This window comes from Myodes glareolus, chromosome 5 (assembly GCF_982192425.1).
Source record: "Myodes glareolus chromosome 5, mMyoGla1.1, whole genome shotgun sequence".
Taxonomy (NCBI): domain Eukaryota; kingdom Metazoa; phylum Chordata; class Mammalia; order Rodentia; family Cricetidae; genus Myodes; species Myodes glareolus.
In genome coordinates this window covers 91,002,841-91,020,665 of record NC_142030.1, presented here as the reverse complement: position 1 = coordinate 91,020,665, position 17,825 = coordinate 91,002,841, and the positions used below count along the sequence as shown (strand labels likewise).

The 17,825-nt window shown below is 45.3% G+C and overlaps 1 protein-coding gene across 6 annotated transcripts in view; it reads left to right on the top strand.

Annotated features, from left to right (window-relative positions):
• The window catches only part of Pik3c2b (phosphatidylinositol-4-phosphate 3-kinase catalytic subunit type 2 beta), a 66,014-nt gene extending 60,717 nt beyond the window's left edge, over positions 1-5,297 (top strand). For 5 of the 6 annotated variants that reach the window (XM_048430743.3, XM_048430741.3, XM_048430742.3 and 2 more), the window contains 2 exons: positions 254-382; positions 2,758-5,297. In XM_048430743.3, the coding sequence (XP_048286700.3) occupies positions 254-382; positions 2,758-2,946 (318 nt within the window). In that variant the 3' untranslated portion in view covers positions 2,947-5,297. The remainder of the gene's footprint in view (positions 1-253; positions 383-2,757) is intronic. The other variant, XM_048430739.3, reaches the window with a different exon arrangement.
• Positions 5,298-17,825: the final 12,528 nt, after the last annotated feature.

Here is a 17,825-nt window from a genome sequence, read left to right as displayed (position 1 = left end):
AGACCCTGTCTCAAAAAAAAAAAAAAAAACAAAACTGAAAAATTATGTGTGTGTGTGTGTGTATGTTTAATGTAATCATGGTAGATCTTTATCAGCGTGTGATGAGCGGGAAAACAGATTTAAAAGACTGGGTGTGCCCTACGCCAAGCTGAAGGGTGAAGGCGGGAGAATCTAGATCAGAGTGTGGCTTGAGGGATGACCAGGAAGTGGAAGATACTGTGGGATCTTCATCTTCTGTTTCATCCCGTTCTAGCAGCCGCTCCAGGATGGGAACGACCCTGACCCCTATGTAAAGATTTACCTCCTTCCTGACCCTCAGAAGACCACGAAGAGGAAAACCAAAGTGGCTCGGAAAACCTGCAACCCTACCTACAACGAGATGGTGTGTGGTAAATGGGGCGGTGGGGTGGGGGGTTGGGTAGACAGACAGGGTAGCGCAGGGGCTGGCAAACTGCTTCTTTAGTTATTTGTTTTGTTTTTTTTTTTTTTTTTTGAGACTCCAACTCCATATATAACCAAGGCTGGCATCGAATTCCTGATCCTCCTGCCCCCACCTCCTGAGTGCTGGGATTTTAGGCTTGAGCTACGCAACACCTGGCAACAGACTATCCGTTCTTATACATTTAGTTGTATTGGAGCAAGTCATCCTTGCTGATTTAGATGCTATGACTGCTTTTTTGTTCAGTGGTGGCCATGAGAATTTTGGTATGGACTGTACTGTTTGTTTTTTTTTTTAATACTCCCTTTATCTGTGTGTAAATGTACCCGTGGGTCCCAGAAGATTGAGTCTAATCCCCTGGAGCTGGAGTTATAGGTGATTTTGAGTTTCCAGACAGCAAAAACTTTTTTTTTTAATGTACATTGGTGTTTAGGCTGCATGTATGTCCGTATGAGGGTATTGGATCCACTGGAACTTGAGTTACAGACAGTTGTGAGCTGCTATGTGGGTGCTGAGGGGTTTTTTGTTTCTCTATATCACATCTCTGGCTGTCCTCAAAGTCCTTTTGTAGACCAGGCTGGCCTTGAACTCACACAGATCTGCCTGCTTTTGCCTCCCAAGTACTGGGATTAAAGGTGTGCACCACCATGTTGGGCAACAACCACTGCTCATAGGTGCTGAACCATCTCTCCAGGCCGACTGCAAGCGCTCTGAACTAGTGAGGTGTTTGATGACGCCCCCACATGTTATAAAGCCCAACACAGTGGACCACCTGCCCCCTATGTAAAAACTCTCAAACCCTGAGGATTATGATCCTCAAGGTGGGGTTTGGGCCCATATATGTGAGGAGGGGAGCTTTCTGGCCTATATGAAGTTACCACGGACCACCCTAGTCGACTATGGGGGTCCCGGGGACAAGGGTCCTCGAGGGCTAGGTGGGTAAGGCTTTGGCGGTGACAGACAGAAACAAATGCAGAGGCAGTTTGAATCTGAGTGTATTTTACAGCTTTCAAGCAAGGATTTTTATACATAATGAGACAAGTGTTAAAATTCTTAAAAGATGTGTTTAGTGAAGCAGTCACGGAGAGGACAGATGACATCATTGTCACTTGGCACAGTAAAGCATAGAAGCATCAGAGGCTAACGGCACATTTCCAAGATCAGGTTAATAAATGTTTATGGTTGGTTATTGTTTAACAACTAGTATCTAATTTTTGTAAATCTTCAAGGTATAATTTTAAACTATTGATTCTTTTTTTTTAAGGCTTTCTTTACTATATACCTAAGCCCACTTCCGATGACACACATACAGCCATATGAAATTTTATCATTGGGAAATTTTTTTAAAATATTTATTTATTTACTTATTATGTATACAATATTCTGCCTGTGTGTATGCCTGCAGACCAGAAGAGGGCACCAGACCTCATTACAGATGGTTGTGAGCCACCATGTGGTTGCTGGGATTTGAACTCAGGACCTTTGGAAGAGCAGGCAATGCTCTTAACCGCTGAGCCATCTCTCCAGCCCTCATTGGGAAAGTTTTTATCATTATACTATTTTATAATTTTTATAAATGATTTATGAAATAAAGCACTGGTTATTCCGGAGGTAAGGTCATAGATAGTGACCTTATCTCAAGGGGATGGTTTCTTATCCATATTTCTCACTTAAAATCTCAGCCTGGGCTATCAGGAACATCTTGTAAATATGGAAAGGGAATAGAGGAAGATAAAACAGATAGATTGCCATAGGAACTACTGCTCAATATTTTGCTCCAGCCAAGAGTTCCACAAATGGTTCCAGTAGGCCTCCTTCTTCTGAAGTTTTCGCCTCAATCTGTGGAACTTGTCACACAGACTCTACTGGGGTTGGCGTGGCATAGAGGATGATCAGACTCCAGTAAACATAATCCCAGCATTTGGGAGGCAGAGGCAGGAGTATTGTCAGCACCAGGCCAACCTGGGTTACGTTTACACCCTCTTAAAGAAACAGCCCAGGCACTGGGCAGTGGTGGCACATGTCTATAATCCCAGCACTTGGGAGACAGAGGCAGGCGGATCTCAATGAGTCAAGGCCTGGTCTACAGAGTGAGTTCCAGGACAGCTAGGACTACACAGAGAAACCTTGTCTCGAAAAAACAAAAGCAAAACAACAACAAAAACGAAAAAGGGAGGGAGGGAGGGAAGGCAGGAACCCCAGGGACTGGTCATCTCTGACTTCTCGGTGGATCCCCCTACCCTATATCACTTCCCTGTAGATTACCTACCCTACCCTATCTCACAGTCTCCCTCTTTTCCCAATGTCCATGTTTGCAGTTGGTGTATGATGGGATCCCCAAGGGAGACCTACAGCAGCGAGAGCTCCAGCTGAGCGTGCTAAGTGAGCAAGGATTTTGGGAGAACGTGCTCCTTGGGGAGGTGCACATTCGCCTTCGGGAGCTGGACCTGGCCCAGGAGAAGACTGGCTGGTTCGCACTGGGATCTCGAGGTCATGGAACCTTATGAGCCCAGTCATGGCCCAGGCCTGCAGCTGCTGCCCAGAGCTGGGGGAGAAGTGACTCCCCTGCCTGACTCCTTTGCTAGGAAGGGGTGCAGCCCTCGGTGGCCTTCCCATGGTCCAGGTGACCTGACCTCGGTGAGGGGCTGGAAGAGTCTGGCGCTCTCAGCTGCCCCTTCTTCAGCGGACTGCACTTGGGTTGGTTGTGGGGAACGGGCCCTCAGAAGCTGTGGGGTCGCAGCAGAGTCTTAAGTTTACCTTGTGTCAAGGGAGCAATGCCTGCTTTGGGGTGTGTGGAGCGCAAGCTATATGAAGTAGCACTTGGGGGAGGGTGGGTGGATATTTTATTTTAATTTTTAAAAAATGAAATAGTAATGTTGTCCTAGCTGGGACAGGAAGCCTTGTGAGAGGGGCATACCATGCCTCAGAAGGCAAGAGAAGACTATTTGGGGTTTTTTGTATGATGAAAGTTCTTATTGGACTTTTTCCCAGGATTTTTTGGGTTTTGTTTTCTAGCTATAGGAAATGTTGGGGAGGGGCCCGGTAGGTCCTCGGTGAAGCCCTCCCCCTCTCAGGCGCACTGGGGAAGGGTGGGGAGGACTCACTGACTGCTGGGCTGAGGCCCTCCCTGGGCTGTCTGATTTTGCCTCCAAAGGAGAGCAGCGTGATACCTACGTGTGTAAGGAAGGGCCTTCCGTGTCAGGGTTCCGCCAAGGACCTATGTTCAGGGACCCATGCTCTTTAGGGCAGAATTTTCCTCTTTTCTTCCCCTACTGGTTGGATTTGACTCTCATGTCTTCCTCTCCCCTTTGCCCCTCTGATCTCGCAGCCCTCTGCGGGTCCTGGTGAATACACTGGGGTGCTCCTCTGCCCCATCTTGTTTGATGGGACAGAATGCTGCCGACCCTTAGCTCTGGGCCACGCCTGTAGAGGGCAGGTGTGTTGTGGCCACTTGCTGCATAGTTTCTGGAATATGTTCCCTGAGACCTTCTACTACTTTCTCTCACACTTCAAAAGGGATTTCATTGTGTAGGGCCACAAAGCTGTTTAGTGTGTAGACAGAGGGTACCCTGTCCGCAGCGAAGGGGGCTGGGAAGAATGAAGACTGGCCAATGCAGTTGTTCTTTCTGGCTATCTTCCTGGTCAGAAAGCGACTGGCCTGGAGCAGCTCACAACTGACTGTAGCTCCAGTTCCAGGGGACCTGACACCCTCACACAGACAGACATGCAGGTGAAACATCAATGCACATGAAATAAAATAAATTACTTTTAAAAAGAAAAAGAAAACAAAAGATTATTTCAACACATCCTTCTTATGTGGTGCTAGGGATCGAACCCAGGGCCCTTTGAGTGCTGAGCAAGCACTCGACCCCCAAGCTGCATCCCCAACCGACCTCGTACCCTTATTCTGCACCAGATGAATTTAAAATCCATTCGAGTTTCTCTCCAAGGAGTTGTCGTATTTAAAAAGCGAGGGATAGGAACTCAATTTAACGTTTTTGTTTTTTTGAGACAAGGTCTCACTATGTAGACTAGGTTGGCTTGAACTCACAGAGATCTGCCTGCCCCTGCCTCTGTAGGGCTGGGATTAAAGGTGATTAACTTCTTAAACAGGAGTTAGCTGATGAGGGAGAAGGGCTAGCAAGGCTGCCATGAGCGATTTCTCTGTGACCCCATTACTGGAGAGCGAAAAGCTCCATTCACGGAAGCCACATGGAAGCAAGAAAGGTTCTGTTTGTTTTGTTTATGAGCAAGGATATCATATAGCCCAGGTTGGCCTCATTCTCCTATGCAGGCGAGGATAACCTTGATCTACTTGCCTTCAACCACCCAGGTGCTAAGATTTCAGGCATGAGCCACCACGTCCATTCATTTTTTTTCCTTAATTAGAAATGCCAGGTCAGTGGGTAAGGGCACTTGCTCGTTAATTAGAAATGCCAGGCCAATGAGATGGCTCAGTGAATGGGGAGATTTGCCTCGTCAACTTAAATTTGATCACTGAGACCTTCAAGATGGCCGGAGAAAACCAACTTCCACAATTGTTCTTTGGCTTCCAGATACATTACACATCATGTCCACCTCCCCCCACCACCACACACACATAAATAAGATAATTTTTAAATGCCAAGGATAAATCGGGCTGCGAAAAACAGGAGACTGAAGAGGGAAAGCAGTGGAACCTTCCAGGTGTTTGGACCATAGATGAGCTACTGGCTTTTTGCCTGTAGCTCATTTTATTTTGACCCTTTATGCCCCTGACTTAAAGAGGTCTATGTACTGTACCCACTTCCCACGTCCCTTGTATCTTCTACTTTCTCTGGAGTTGTATTTTCTAATAAATGACATTTGAGAAAACAAAGCTACCATTATTAAAGATTGGCTGGTGTGTGAGTGTTTAGATTAAAGTATCGGGTGTGTGTTTATGTGCACTAGTGCACAACGTGGACATTTATCAGTTGTCAGCTGCTAGCAATCAAAGCTTCAGGGCCAAAGCCCTACTTCAGCAGGCCTGACAGGTCAGGCTCAGCCACTGTTCCCACATGCCAATTAAAGGGATAGTGGTAATGAAAAGCAGGGGCGTGGCCACATTGGAGAGTATAAAGGAAGCCTGTGAGAGAGGTGGAGGCCAAGAGGTATGCATAGTTAGGCTGTCTTGGTCAAGGTGTGATCCCATCTCTCATGGTCTCGGCTGGAGTCTTGCAAGACACTCCAATAAATTGTTACATATTGGTCCTGCTGTCCAGACAATTCCTACAAGATGACCTGCTCCTGGGTGCAGTGTTTCCATCACTGACAACTGACATCATCATTGGCGATTTACATCATCTTGGGGAGTTCCAGGGTACCCTGGGCTACACGTTCTGAAAGGAAAATAAAAAAACAAGAGGGCTGGAGAGATGGCTCAGAGGTTAAGAGCATTGCCTGCTCTTCCAAAGGTCCTGAGTTCAATTCCAAGCAACCACATGGTGGCTCACAACCATCTGTAATGGGGTCTGGTGCCCTCTTCTGGCCTGCAGGCATACACACAGAATATTGTATACATAATAAATAAATATAATTTAAAAAAAACTCAACAAGAATCAATAGTTAAGGAAAAACTAGTTTGGGGGCTGGAGAGGTGGCTCAGAGGTTAAGAGCACTGACTGCTCTTCCAGAGGTCCTGAGTTCAATTCCCAGCAACCACATGGTGGCCCACAGCCATCTGTAATGAGACATGGCACCCCCTTCTGGCCTGCAGGCACACATGGAAGGAATGTTGTACACATAATAAATAATAAATAAATCTTTTTTTTAAAAAAAAAGAGGCAGCTGAAATGAACAATGAGACACTCAGCTGGTGATAAAGGTCATGGTGGTGACTTTTATGATTTTTTTTTTTTAAATGCTGCAAGATCCCCGGCGGCAGTAGACAGCAGAAATGCTGTAGGTTCCAAATGGTGGTAGCGGGCCATGTGGCGGCAGGCAGCGGGCTCTGGGAGCAGCCAGTCCCAGGCAGAGACGGCTACCAGTCCCCGAGCAATGGCTGGTTCCAAGAAGGGAGGCACATGGCGGGCGGGCAGAAGACAGAGGCATGGATAGACATGACATGCAGAGTGAGTTTGAATATTTATTCAGGGGGTTATGGAGGGGGAAGGGAAAAGCGGGGGCAGAGAGAGAGAGAGATAGAGAGAGAGAGGAAGAAGAAGAAGAAGGAGGAGGAGAAAGAGACAGAGAAGGGAGGAAGCGGAGAAGTGGGGAGAGAGGCAGAAGCTAAGCTGCCTCTCTGACAGAAAGACCGAAAATAGAGTGAGCTCAGGCTGGAAGCTGAAGATCAATCTGCCTCAGCGGATAGGGGAGGGAGTGGGCGTGGCTTGTATCTTAAAGAGACAGAACTACCCTCTTGGTGACTGGGGATAGATGGGTGTGGTGGGTGCTTTTAGAGGAAGTGACCTTGAGACAGGTTTATCACTCAACTTGGACTCTGTTGCCCTGCTGCAGTGGCCCTGTGACCCCAGGGATGCAGACACCAGCCCAGACATTCTTCCCTTCGGTTCATTTTGTTGTTATCCTCCTGTCTACTGTGAGCACTGGGGTGTGACTGTTGGTAGTGACAGTCCTGCAAGTTGAGTTGGGAATGACCCTGCTGTCCTCTGGTGTGGCTATTGCATGGTGACTACTCCTTTGTCCTTGGCTGTGGTTGCCTGAGCTGTCTATGGGAAGCCCCACACCTAGGGTCCAAAGATACTAAAACTATAGTGGAATCTTACCTGGGGACGGCATTGTGTGTGCACAGGTGCTGTGGTGGCTTGAATGAGAATGGACTCCCGTGGGCTCATGTGTTTACACACTCAGTCCCCAGTAGGTGGTACCATCTGGGAAGGATTAGAAGGTGTGGCCTTGTTGGAGGAGGTGTGTCACTGGCAGTGGACTTTGAGGATTTTTTTTCTGATTTTCTCTCTTGTGCTTGTGGATCAGCTACTGCTGCAGCACCTGCCTGCCTGCCTGCTGCCACGCTTCCCACCATGGTGTGTAGTTTTACTTTTGCTACAGTGGCTGAGCTTTAAACTAGCAGCCTGGCCACTAGTGCAGTAGCCTGGGGTGTGTGGTGATATTTAGTTTGTAATCTAACAGATAAAGCATTCCTGAAGGTCACAGTGCAAGTGATCTTAGTAGCTAAGCCACTAGTAGCCATAGAGGCCAGGCAGTAATGGCATATACCTTTAATTCCAGTATTTAGGAGTCGCATGCCTTTAATCCCAGCACTAGGGGCATGGAGATAGGAAGGGATATGGCTGGGCAGAGAGAGGAATATAAGACAGGAGCCCAGGACAGTATGAGAATGCAGTCTGAGGATTTGTAGAGACAGGATCGCCCCTTTGGTTTGAGCATTGGTAACTCTAGTGGCTAGCCACTCGGCTTCTCTAATCTTCACATTAACCTTATATCTGACTCTGAGTTTTTATTATTAAAATCAATTAGAATTTGTGCTACACGGGAGGAATTCTGTTCCCTCACACAATGACTCTATCGCTGTTACTAAAGATAGTTCTAACTAAATCTCTGTCATTCTAATAAAACTCAAGATTCAAAGGCTAGGGTGAGGGGCTGGAGAGATGGCTTAGAGGTTAAGAGCATTGCCTGTTCTTCCAAAGGTCCTGAGTTCAATTCCCAGCAACCACATGGTGGCTCACAACCATCTGTAATGGGGTCTGGTGCCCTCTTCTGGCCTGCAGGCATGCACACAGACAGAATATTGTATACAAAATAAATAAATATTAAAAAAGAAAGGCTAGGTGAAAACCTGTAAGCTCAGAGAATTGGAATAGCTACTGGCTAACTTTCTCTCTTTGCTAGTGCCTCTAGAAGTCACTTCCTTCCACAATGCCCCAACTAAAAAACCCCACACTAAACTCCGCCCTGCTACTTCCTGTCAACCAGTTGCGAATTCTGCCTCTCTGAACCCAGGTTAATTTTATTTAATTAACACAAATGCACCACATCTTTACAGCACAAACAAATGTAATAATCCTTACATCATTAAAGTAATAATCTACAGTATAAACAAATATAACACATCTTTGCCTAGTAAAAATAGTATTCCACAATCATAATGGTCATGGACTCTAACCCTCTGAAACTGTAAGTCTCAGTCCCTCCCGGAAGTTTTCTTGGTTGTGGTGTCTCTTCACCACAATAGCAAAGTAACTGAGGAAGAAAGCCCATCTCTTTCAGGCATCCTGCAGACCAGCTATGGACTCTTTGAAGGGCTGACTTACTGTTTCTGTCGCTCTGATAAACTACACTGATCAAAGCAACCTAAGAGTTTATTTTAGCTCACAGCTCAATGAGTAGTCCAAGGCCACAGGAAATGAAGCAGCTGGTCATGTGTCTGCAGTCAGAAGAAAGAGCCATGAATGCGTGCATGTTAGTGCTCGGGTGGCTTCCTCTGCACAGTCCAGCATCCCAAGCTTAGGGAAGTCCCACCCACAATCATGTTGAGTCTTTCCCCGTCAATCAGGATTATCTCCCACAGGCATTCCCAAAGGCCCACCTCCTACTTGATAATAGATTCTGTCAATTCTGTCAAGTTGATTAACGCGGGAAGGTCACAGACCTTACTGAGTTTCCTGGGTAACTAAAAGTAGGTCAAACTCTGGGAGGGTTTAGGAAAAGCAGGCTCCTCCTAAATTCCAGGAGATTCCAGAGCCCTTTCCCTCCTTCTCTCACTTCCCATTTCCTTGGCCATCTCTGTCACGCTTTCCCTTGTTTCCTTGCCCTAAGATTGACTGCCCGCTTTTCTAGGTTCTCTTATGCCAGGTGAGGTTTCCAATGTGCTGCAGTTGCTGACTGGGGGCTCCTTTCCCCCTCAGTTCCCTCTTCTCAATCCCTCCCCTCAGAAGCCACTTAGGGGTCTCTGTCCTTCTCCCTAGACCTTTATGTTCAGGAACCACCAGAACTGGGTCCTTCCTCCTTCCTTTCTGGCTGCTCTGTCCTGGGCTCTCTGCCAGCAGGTTCTGAGGAATGTGCAGCTGCCTCTCTGGCCTGGCTTGGAGTGGCCTGCTAGGAAGCTAGAGCTTGTTCTGCTCTTAGGAACATTTTATTTTATTTTATTTTATTTTATTTTATTTTATTTTAAGACAGGGTTTCTTTGTATAGCCCTGGCTGTCTGGAACTCGTTTTGTAGACTAGGCTGGCCTCAAACTCAGAGATTCACTTACCTCTGCCTCCTGAGCGCTATAACCACCACCTGGCCTGGAACATTTATTTTTAAAATAATAAATGCCAAAGGAGTCTCAATTGTACCACAAAGACAGGTGCTCAACCATGTTCATAGCAGCATTATTTGTCATAGCCAGAACCTGGTAACAGCCTAAATTCCCCTTATCCGAAGAATAGATAAGGAAAATGTGGTACATTTACACAATAAAGTATTACACAGCAGAAAAAAACAAAAAACAAAAAAATGACATCTTGAATTTTGCAGGAAAATGGATGGAGCTAGAAAACATCATTTTGAGTGAGGTAACCCAGACACAGAAAGACAATTATCACATGTGCTCACTCATATGAGGTTTTTAAACATAAAGCAAAGAAAACCAGTTCACAATCACAATCCCAGAGAACCTAGACAACAATGAGGACCCTAAGAGAGACATACATAGATCTAATCTACATGGGAAGTAGAAAAAGACAAGATCTCCTGAGTAAATTGGGAGCATGGAGACCTTGGGGGAGGGTTGAAGGGGAGGGGAGAGGCAGGGAGGGGGGCAGAGAAAAATGTAGAGCTCAATAGAAATCAATAAAAAAGTCTGACAAACAAAAACAAAAAACAGAACGAACAAAAGTCTGACAGTACCCTTTTGCCGTTGTCTGCTCTTGTGTTCTCTGCGATGGCCACTTTGGTCATTGTTCACTTACATCCAATACACTGTATAAACCAGGTTGGCCTCCAACTGGCAGAAATCCTCCTGCCTCTGTCTCCAGAAGCTGGGGTCATAGGTATGTGCTACCGAACCTAGTACAGTGCTCTGTCTAGCTGGTCCTCTGTTACAGCTGGGAAGAAACCACTGCCTCTGGGTCCAGCACACACACCAGGCTCTACCTATACCATCTCTACCACCCAGTCTTCAACATATGTTTACATATTTAAACATATGTTAGACATATACCCCTAACTGCTACTGTGAGTCTCAGACCCTCAGGGACCTCCAGGTCATCACGAGGCAGCTGATGCACACTGGTTGGTCATGGCTGGGCCAGTTCTGTTTTGGTTCTTTGCTGCCTCATGGAGGCTTCTAGAAAACACAAATCCCTAGACTCCCCATGCAGCACAATGTTGGTTAGATGTCTCTGTACCTGAAGTGGGGGAAATGAAGATCTCTAAAAAGGATAGACTTTCTAGTCTCAGGTATGCATAACCTCAAAGCAAAGCTGCTCAGTGGTTCTGGGTCCTCCTTTGTCTCGAAAACTGGAAAAATGTTGATGGACAAGAAAGAATGAGTTTTATTATAGAATCTTTCTTTTTTTCTTTTGGTTTCACTTTTATTGTTTTGTTTTTGATTTTTTGTTTATTTTGTTTTGCTTTTTTTTTTTTTTTCCGAGACAGGGTTTCTCTGTAGCTTTGTAGCCTGTCCTGGAACTAGCTCCTGTAGACCAGGCTGGCCTCGAACTCACAGAGATTTGTCCGCCTCTGCCTCCTGAGTGCTGGGATTAAAGGCGTGTGCCACCACTGTCTGGTTTATAGAAGTCTTAAGTATTTAATGTAGAGGAAGCAATCAGAGATCCTGTGTAGGATTACAGCAAAGATTTAAGACTTTGGGGCATAAGGAGGGCAGCTGAAGGGAGCAGCCACTGAGCTGGTTGTCTAGAGGCTCTTTATAGAAGATAACAGACTGGAGAAAGACAGAGGCAATATTTATTAAATTGGCTATTTATTTATTTATTTATTTTGGTTTTTTTGAGACAGGGTTTTCTGGAGCTTTGGAGCTTGTCCTAGAATTTGCTCTGTAGACCAGGCTGACCTCGAACTCACAGAGTTCTCTGTCTCTGCCTCCCAAGTGCTGGGATTAAAGGCATGTGCCACCACCAGCCGGCTAAATTGGTTATTTCTTTGGCCATATCACAGGTTGAGCTAACAGGGACTCACGTGTCCTTGGTATGTAGGCTAACCACAGAGACAATTATATGCCATTCATCTGCTACCCAAACAATTATGATGGTGGTCACACACCGAAGTCCACTATGTCCATTAAAAAAAATGTTGTGGGTGTGTGCATGTGTATGAGTGAGCATGCATGTGTGCACACATATACACACCAGAGTGTTTGGGTAGAGGTCAGAGGACAACTTTTGGGTATGAGTTCTCTCCTACCATGTAGATCCTATGAATCAAATTCAGATCAACAGGCTTGGCAGCAAGTGCCTTTCTTTACCTGCTGAGTCGTTATGCCAACCCACTCCTTCCTCCATCTTGGATTAGTTGATGACCTTGGCTTGTTCTGCTGGCCACCATTAACCCTGACCATCACTTCCAACCACCAAATTTAAAGGTGTTACTGGTCTCTGGGTAGAGTCTGCTACCAATTAATTAAACCATGCTCCCTTTATTTCCAGCTATGACTAGCTTGTAGTTTACCATGACCTACAAGCTTTACTCCCTATAGATAGCTAACTTTTGACATAGTTACCAAATGTAGCTACAGCTCTTCTTGGTAACCTCATATTTAGCTCCTTATCTACATGGATCTGTAGGAGTCTACATGGATCTGTGGTGGTCTCCATCCTTGTCTATGGGGATCTGTGGTGGTCTCCATCCTTGTCTATGGGGATCTGTGGTGGTCTCCATCCTTGTCTATGGGGATCTGTGGTGGTCTCCATCACATCATCCTGCACTAGGCAGGAGCTTTTCAGATCTTTTTTATGCACAATTGAATATATGTCAGGTGGTGTGGCACATGTTTTTAATCCCAGTATTCAGGAGGCAGATGGTTTTCTGAGCTCAAGGTCAACGTGGTCTACAGAGCAAGTTCCAGGACAACCAGGGCTATACAGAGAAATGTAGCAGGCTCTTTGGGACAACCAGCCCCAAATCATGACACTGAAACTTATCGTTATTAGTTATGAATTCTTAGCCTTAGCTTAGGCTCATTTCTTGCTAGCTCTTTTTTTCCCATATTTATTGAGCTCTACATTTTTCTCTGCTCCCCTCCCTGCTTCTCCCCTCCCTCTTCAATCTTCCCCTAAAGTCCCCCATGCTCCCAATTTACTCAGGAGATCTTGTCTTTTTATACTTTCTACTTCCCATGTAGATTAGATCTATGTATGTCTCTCTTGACCGTGTCCTTTGCTTTACGGAAGCTTTTCAGTTTCAGGAGGTTCCATTTATTAATTGTTTCACTCAGTGTCTGTGCTGTTGGGGTTATATTTAGGAAGTGGTTCCCTGTGCCAATGCATTCAAGTGTACTTCCCACTTTCTTTTCTATAAGGGTCAGTGTGGCTGACTTTATGATGAGGTCTTTGATCCATTTGGACTTGACTTTTGTGCATGGTGATAGATATGGATCTATTTTCATTCTTCTACATGTTGATATACAGTTATGCTAGCACCACTTGTTAAATATGCTTTCTTTTTTCCATTTGATATTTTTTGCTTCCTTGTTAAAAATCAGGTGTTTGAAGATGTGTGGATTGATATCCGGGTTTTCTATTCAGTTCCATTGGACCTCCTGTCTGTTCTTATGCCAATACCAGGCTGTTTTCAGTACTGTAGCTCTGTAGTAGAGTTTGAAGTCAGGAATTGTGATGCCTCCAGAAGTTCTTTTATTGTACAGGATTGTTTTGGCTATCCTGTTTTGTTTTTTTGTTTGTTTTGGGTTTTTTTGTTTTTTTTTAAGGTCTTTGAAGAATTTTGCTGGGATTTTGATGGGCATTGAGTTGAATCTGTGGTGGCATATATCTTAAACCCAGCACTAGAGAGGAAGAGGAAGGTGGATCTCTATGTGTTTAAGGCCAATCTGGTCTAGAGAGTTCCAGACTAGCCAGAGCCACAGACCCCATGCAGTACATGCTCTTATTTATTGAACCATCTCTCCAGTCCTACCTTTGCTTTCTATTTAAACCAAACCTAGGAGCTGGAAAGATGGTTCAGTGGTTAAGAGCACTTGCTGTTCTCCCAAAGGACCCCGATTTAATTATCATCTATTCCTCCAGTTACAGGGGTTCAGACAGCTTCTTCTGGCTTCTGCGGGCAGCAGGATACCTGTGATGCACAGACATACATACAAGCAAAATACCTATACACATTAAAAATATTTTTAAAAAACCCATGTTAAGACCCTATAGATGGGGCCACTGGACCTCTTTGTTTTTCTTACTAATATGTCACATTGGATAATTGCCCTTTGCCTGGTTTTTGCTATTGTTTTGTTTCTTCAATTGGCCTCCTGAGGGCAGGTGGTCATGCCTAGTTTGTTAGGGTTATCAGGGTCTAAGCTCTGACCACAACAACTGCAACAGGTTTATCTCTCGAGCTTGTGCCAGCTCTCCTAAGCAATGCGCAACAGTTTCTTAAGTTAGTATGATGGTCGATAGATTCAGAGCATCTTAATATACTTGATGTCAACCTGGATATGCCTCATTAATTCTGTCCACAAACACATACTGAATACACGGGTACACCCTAGTGGCTTGCCATCAATTACAGAGAAAACGGTTTTTAAAAGATGCTTCTGGAGATGTGCCCTGGGTCCTATATCAGATGCCTGACTGTGAGTTATGAAAATAGATAAAGACAATTCTTTGCATTTAAAAAGCTTACTGTCCCAATTTGTAATACCAGAGACAGAACCTCTTGAGGTACATGACAGTTCTCAGCTCTTGGAGCAGAATTGTAGCCCAGAAGTAAGCCCTAAATGGAGGATGGAGGCACTGTGGCTCCTTTCAAGGGCTTAAACAGAAGTCTTTAATCAAGCGAGTGGATATTCAGATTTCATACAAAGGGATTCTGTAGAGCTTCCGAGGGAATCGTCGTCAGTAAAAAGTGTTACTTTCTGGGTTTCTAAGTGCTTTTGTGGCACTGTGGAAGTGTCCCCGTGGAGCTTTTAAAAGTTTGAACTTGAGTCTGGTGAGCCTTAGTTAAGGATGTTTCTTAGCCAAGTGGGGTAGAAATCTGAGCCCCCTGAGGGAGTGAGAATGAGAGAGCTGGGATTGGGAAAGAGAGGTCGCCAGAGAGTAGAGAAACCAAAGAAGCCCATAGGGCTGGATTTTGAAGTTGAAAGAGGTAACAGAAATGAAGTTACCCAACACTAAAGTTTGTGGGGCAAAGATTAGTGTGGATATGAAAAGTGAAAATACAGCCAGGTGGCAGTGGTGAGTTCAAGGTCAGCTGCAGATTGAGCTCCCAGACAGCCAGGGTTACACTGAGAAACCCTGTCTTGGAAAAAAACAACCAAAAAAAAAAAAAAAAGTGAAAATCTGAATAGTATTCTAAGCTGTGAGGAAATCCTGCTGGCTAGAACACCTCTAGGGTAGTTGACCTCTTCCACAAACAACACTAGTGATCTTCTAGGGGGTCAGGGGAGGTGTCAAGACACAGGCTACTCAAAGGACCAACGTGCAGATGACGCTGAGTTCACAGTATTACAAGGAAGGCAGCCATGGAAACAAACAGCGGTCCCTGAATGTCTCAGACTCTGTCTTCTGGAATTTAGCCATTCAGATGGAAAATTTTTGTTTAAAAAAAATGTTTTTGTGCTATGCGGTGGTGGCACACACAGGCAGATCTCTGTGAATTTGAGGTCAACTTGATCTACAGAGCAAGTTCCTGAACAGCCGGGCTTACACAGAAAAACATGGTCTCAAAATTTTTTTCACCTGTTTTTATTTTATGTGCATGTATGCAAGTGTACATTTTAAAAAAATCTGCATTTATGTAAGTGCACTGCATGCCTGGTACCTGAGGAGGCCAGAAGGTGGCACTGCATCCCCTAGAACTAGAGATGTTTGTGCGCTGCCTTGTGAATACTGAGAACCAATCCTGGGCCCTTTGGAAGAATGTAGTGATCCTCGAAAGATAGTTATTGATATCACACTGATTAAGCCAATTAAAACTTCTAAATCCTTTTTATTGATGGCCAGACCAAGAAGTGGGTTTGTGCCCCTGAAAACTCTCCTGGTACCCACAAAGATACATCAAAGTGGAGGCTGGAGAGATGGTTCAGTGGTTAAGAGAATTGACTGCTCTTTCAAAGGTTCTGAGTTCAATTCCCGGCAACCACATGGTGGATCACAACCATCTGTAATGAGGTCTGGTGCTCTCTTCTGGCCTGTAGGCATACACGCAGAAAGAATATTGTATACATAATAAATAAATAAATAAACAAAAGAAAAAATAGATTATTAAAAAAGGTACATCAAAGTGAGATGAAGGTCAGAGGAACCTTGAACTGTCCACTCCTACAGAGCACAATAGTTATTTTAGACATAACTTGATGGTTATTTTGGTTAATATATCTGGATGATGGTCAATGCCATGTATGAGGGCGGTCTCTGCAAATGCCAGAGGCATCAGAGTAACAATCCACGTGAGGCAGTAAGGAAATCTTAGTAGCTCGTGTTGGTTCAAACTTGTAGAGTCTGATCCCGGGAAGTTGATTGTTGCTATAGTTAAGTACAGCATAACCTGGAAAAACGTTTCCTGGTGTAACACAATACCATGTGCTCAAGGAGGCATACTTACATTGAAACTCTTCTCAAACGATGCGCCACTTCTTCCCTGGAGATGGGTTCTAGAGATAGGTAAGCTACCTGTGGTATCTACAAGATCTAGGGGAGGATCTGTTGTGAGCTCAGTCACACAGATAGCACAAAGGTCACCTAGACTATTAGTTATTTCTGTTCCTGCTTGGGGGAGCTTGAAGGAGCTAGGCATGGCCTGGCCCTACAGATAGCAAGGATTAACTGGGCTACTAGCCACCTCCATTCCCAGCCTTCTGGGCCAAAAGCAGGTTATACATCTCTTCCGCTGAAGAGACAAGGCTTTGTTGTCTCAGAAAACATTTCTTGTTTGGCGGTGCTTATCTGTGAGGCCTAGGACCTTTGTGCTCCCAAAAGGTATGGGAATCTCACAAGGCAGATGTGACTGTTGGGGGGAGTAGCCAGAGGTCTGAGAACTGTCTAAGCAAACAAAAAATGGAGTCAGGACAGGATGACCTCACCTTAGTCATTTCAGACCAGCAAGTGCTCTTAACTGCTAAGCTATCTCTCAGTTCTAATGTGTTTCCTACCAAGGGTCTATAGAGATGTCTCAGCAATTAAGAGCACTGGTTGTTTGGCAGAGGACCCAGATTTGGTTCCCAGTGTTATGAAGGAGTACCAGAGATAAGCACTTAGATACAGAATATAAGCAATCAAAAAATCTTTATTCCAGCTCTCGCCCCAGCCTTCCTGACCACTATCAACCATGACGACCTACACCAACAAAGGACCAAAGCCCGAGCGAGGCCGATTCCTCCATTTCCACTCTGTGACCTTCTGGGTTGGCAATGCCAAGCAGGCTGCCTCCTTCTACTGCAACAAGATGGGCTTTGAGCCGTTGGCCTACAGGGGCCTGGAGACGGGTTCCCGGGAGGTGGTCAGTCACGTCATCAAGCAAGGAAAAATCGTGTTTGTTCTCTGTTCTGCTCTCAACCCCTGGAACAAAGAGATGGGCGACCACCTGGTGAAGCATGGCGATGGGGTGAAGGACATCGCATTCGAGGTGGAGGACTGTGAGCCCATCGTGCAGGTGAGAAGCCGCTGGACGGACGGAGCAAGCCTCTGCCACCAGGACCCCACCAGTCAGGCTGGACGCCAGTTCCAGTGACACCCGCCCCATCTTCCACTGTGTCTGCTCTCTGTGCGAATCTCATGTCCAAATCTCCAAAGCGGGGATAATCATAGCCTTGCTGAAAGGCTGGAAAGAAAATGAATTAAAACGATTGTGTATGGACAAAAAAAAAATCTTTATTCCAGCTCACCAGGACTATACTCATGTATCTGGGGTTGGGGTGGTATGTGTCCAGGGGTAGCCTCAGTGTCTAGAGCACAGGATTTATGAAAGCAAAAACCATATCCCAGCATCTTGACTGACAGCTGCAGGGGGTGCTTCACATAAGCAAGCAGTTTAACAGAAGCTGAGTTAGCTGAGGCATCTTGACCTTGGGTTTCTAGAATAGAGTTGGGTAATTTTCCATGGATTCTCTATCAGGGAGATCAAATTCTAGCTATAACTGAAATGGCCTCAACAAGAATACAAGATGGAGGAACCTCTGCACTGTCATGTCCTGTCACAGCAGCACCCACATGATGGTTCACAATGTTCTGTCACTTCTGTTCCAGATCTGATGCCCTCCTTTACTCCTGTGGACAC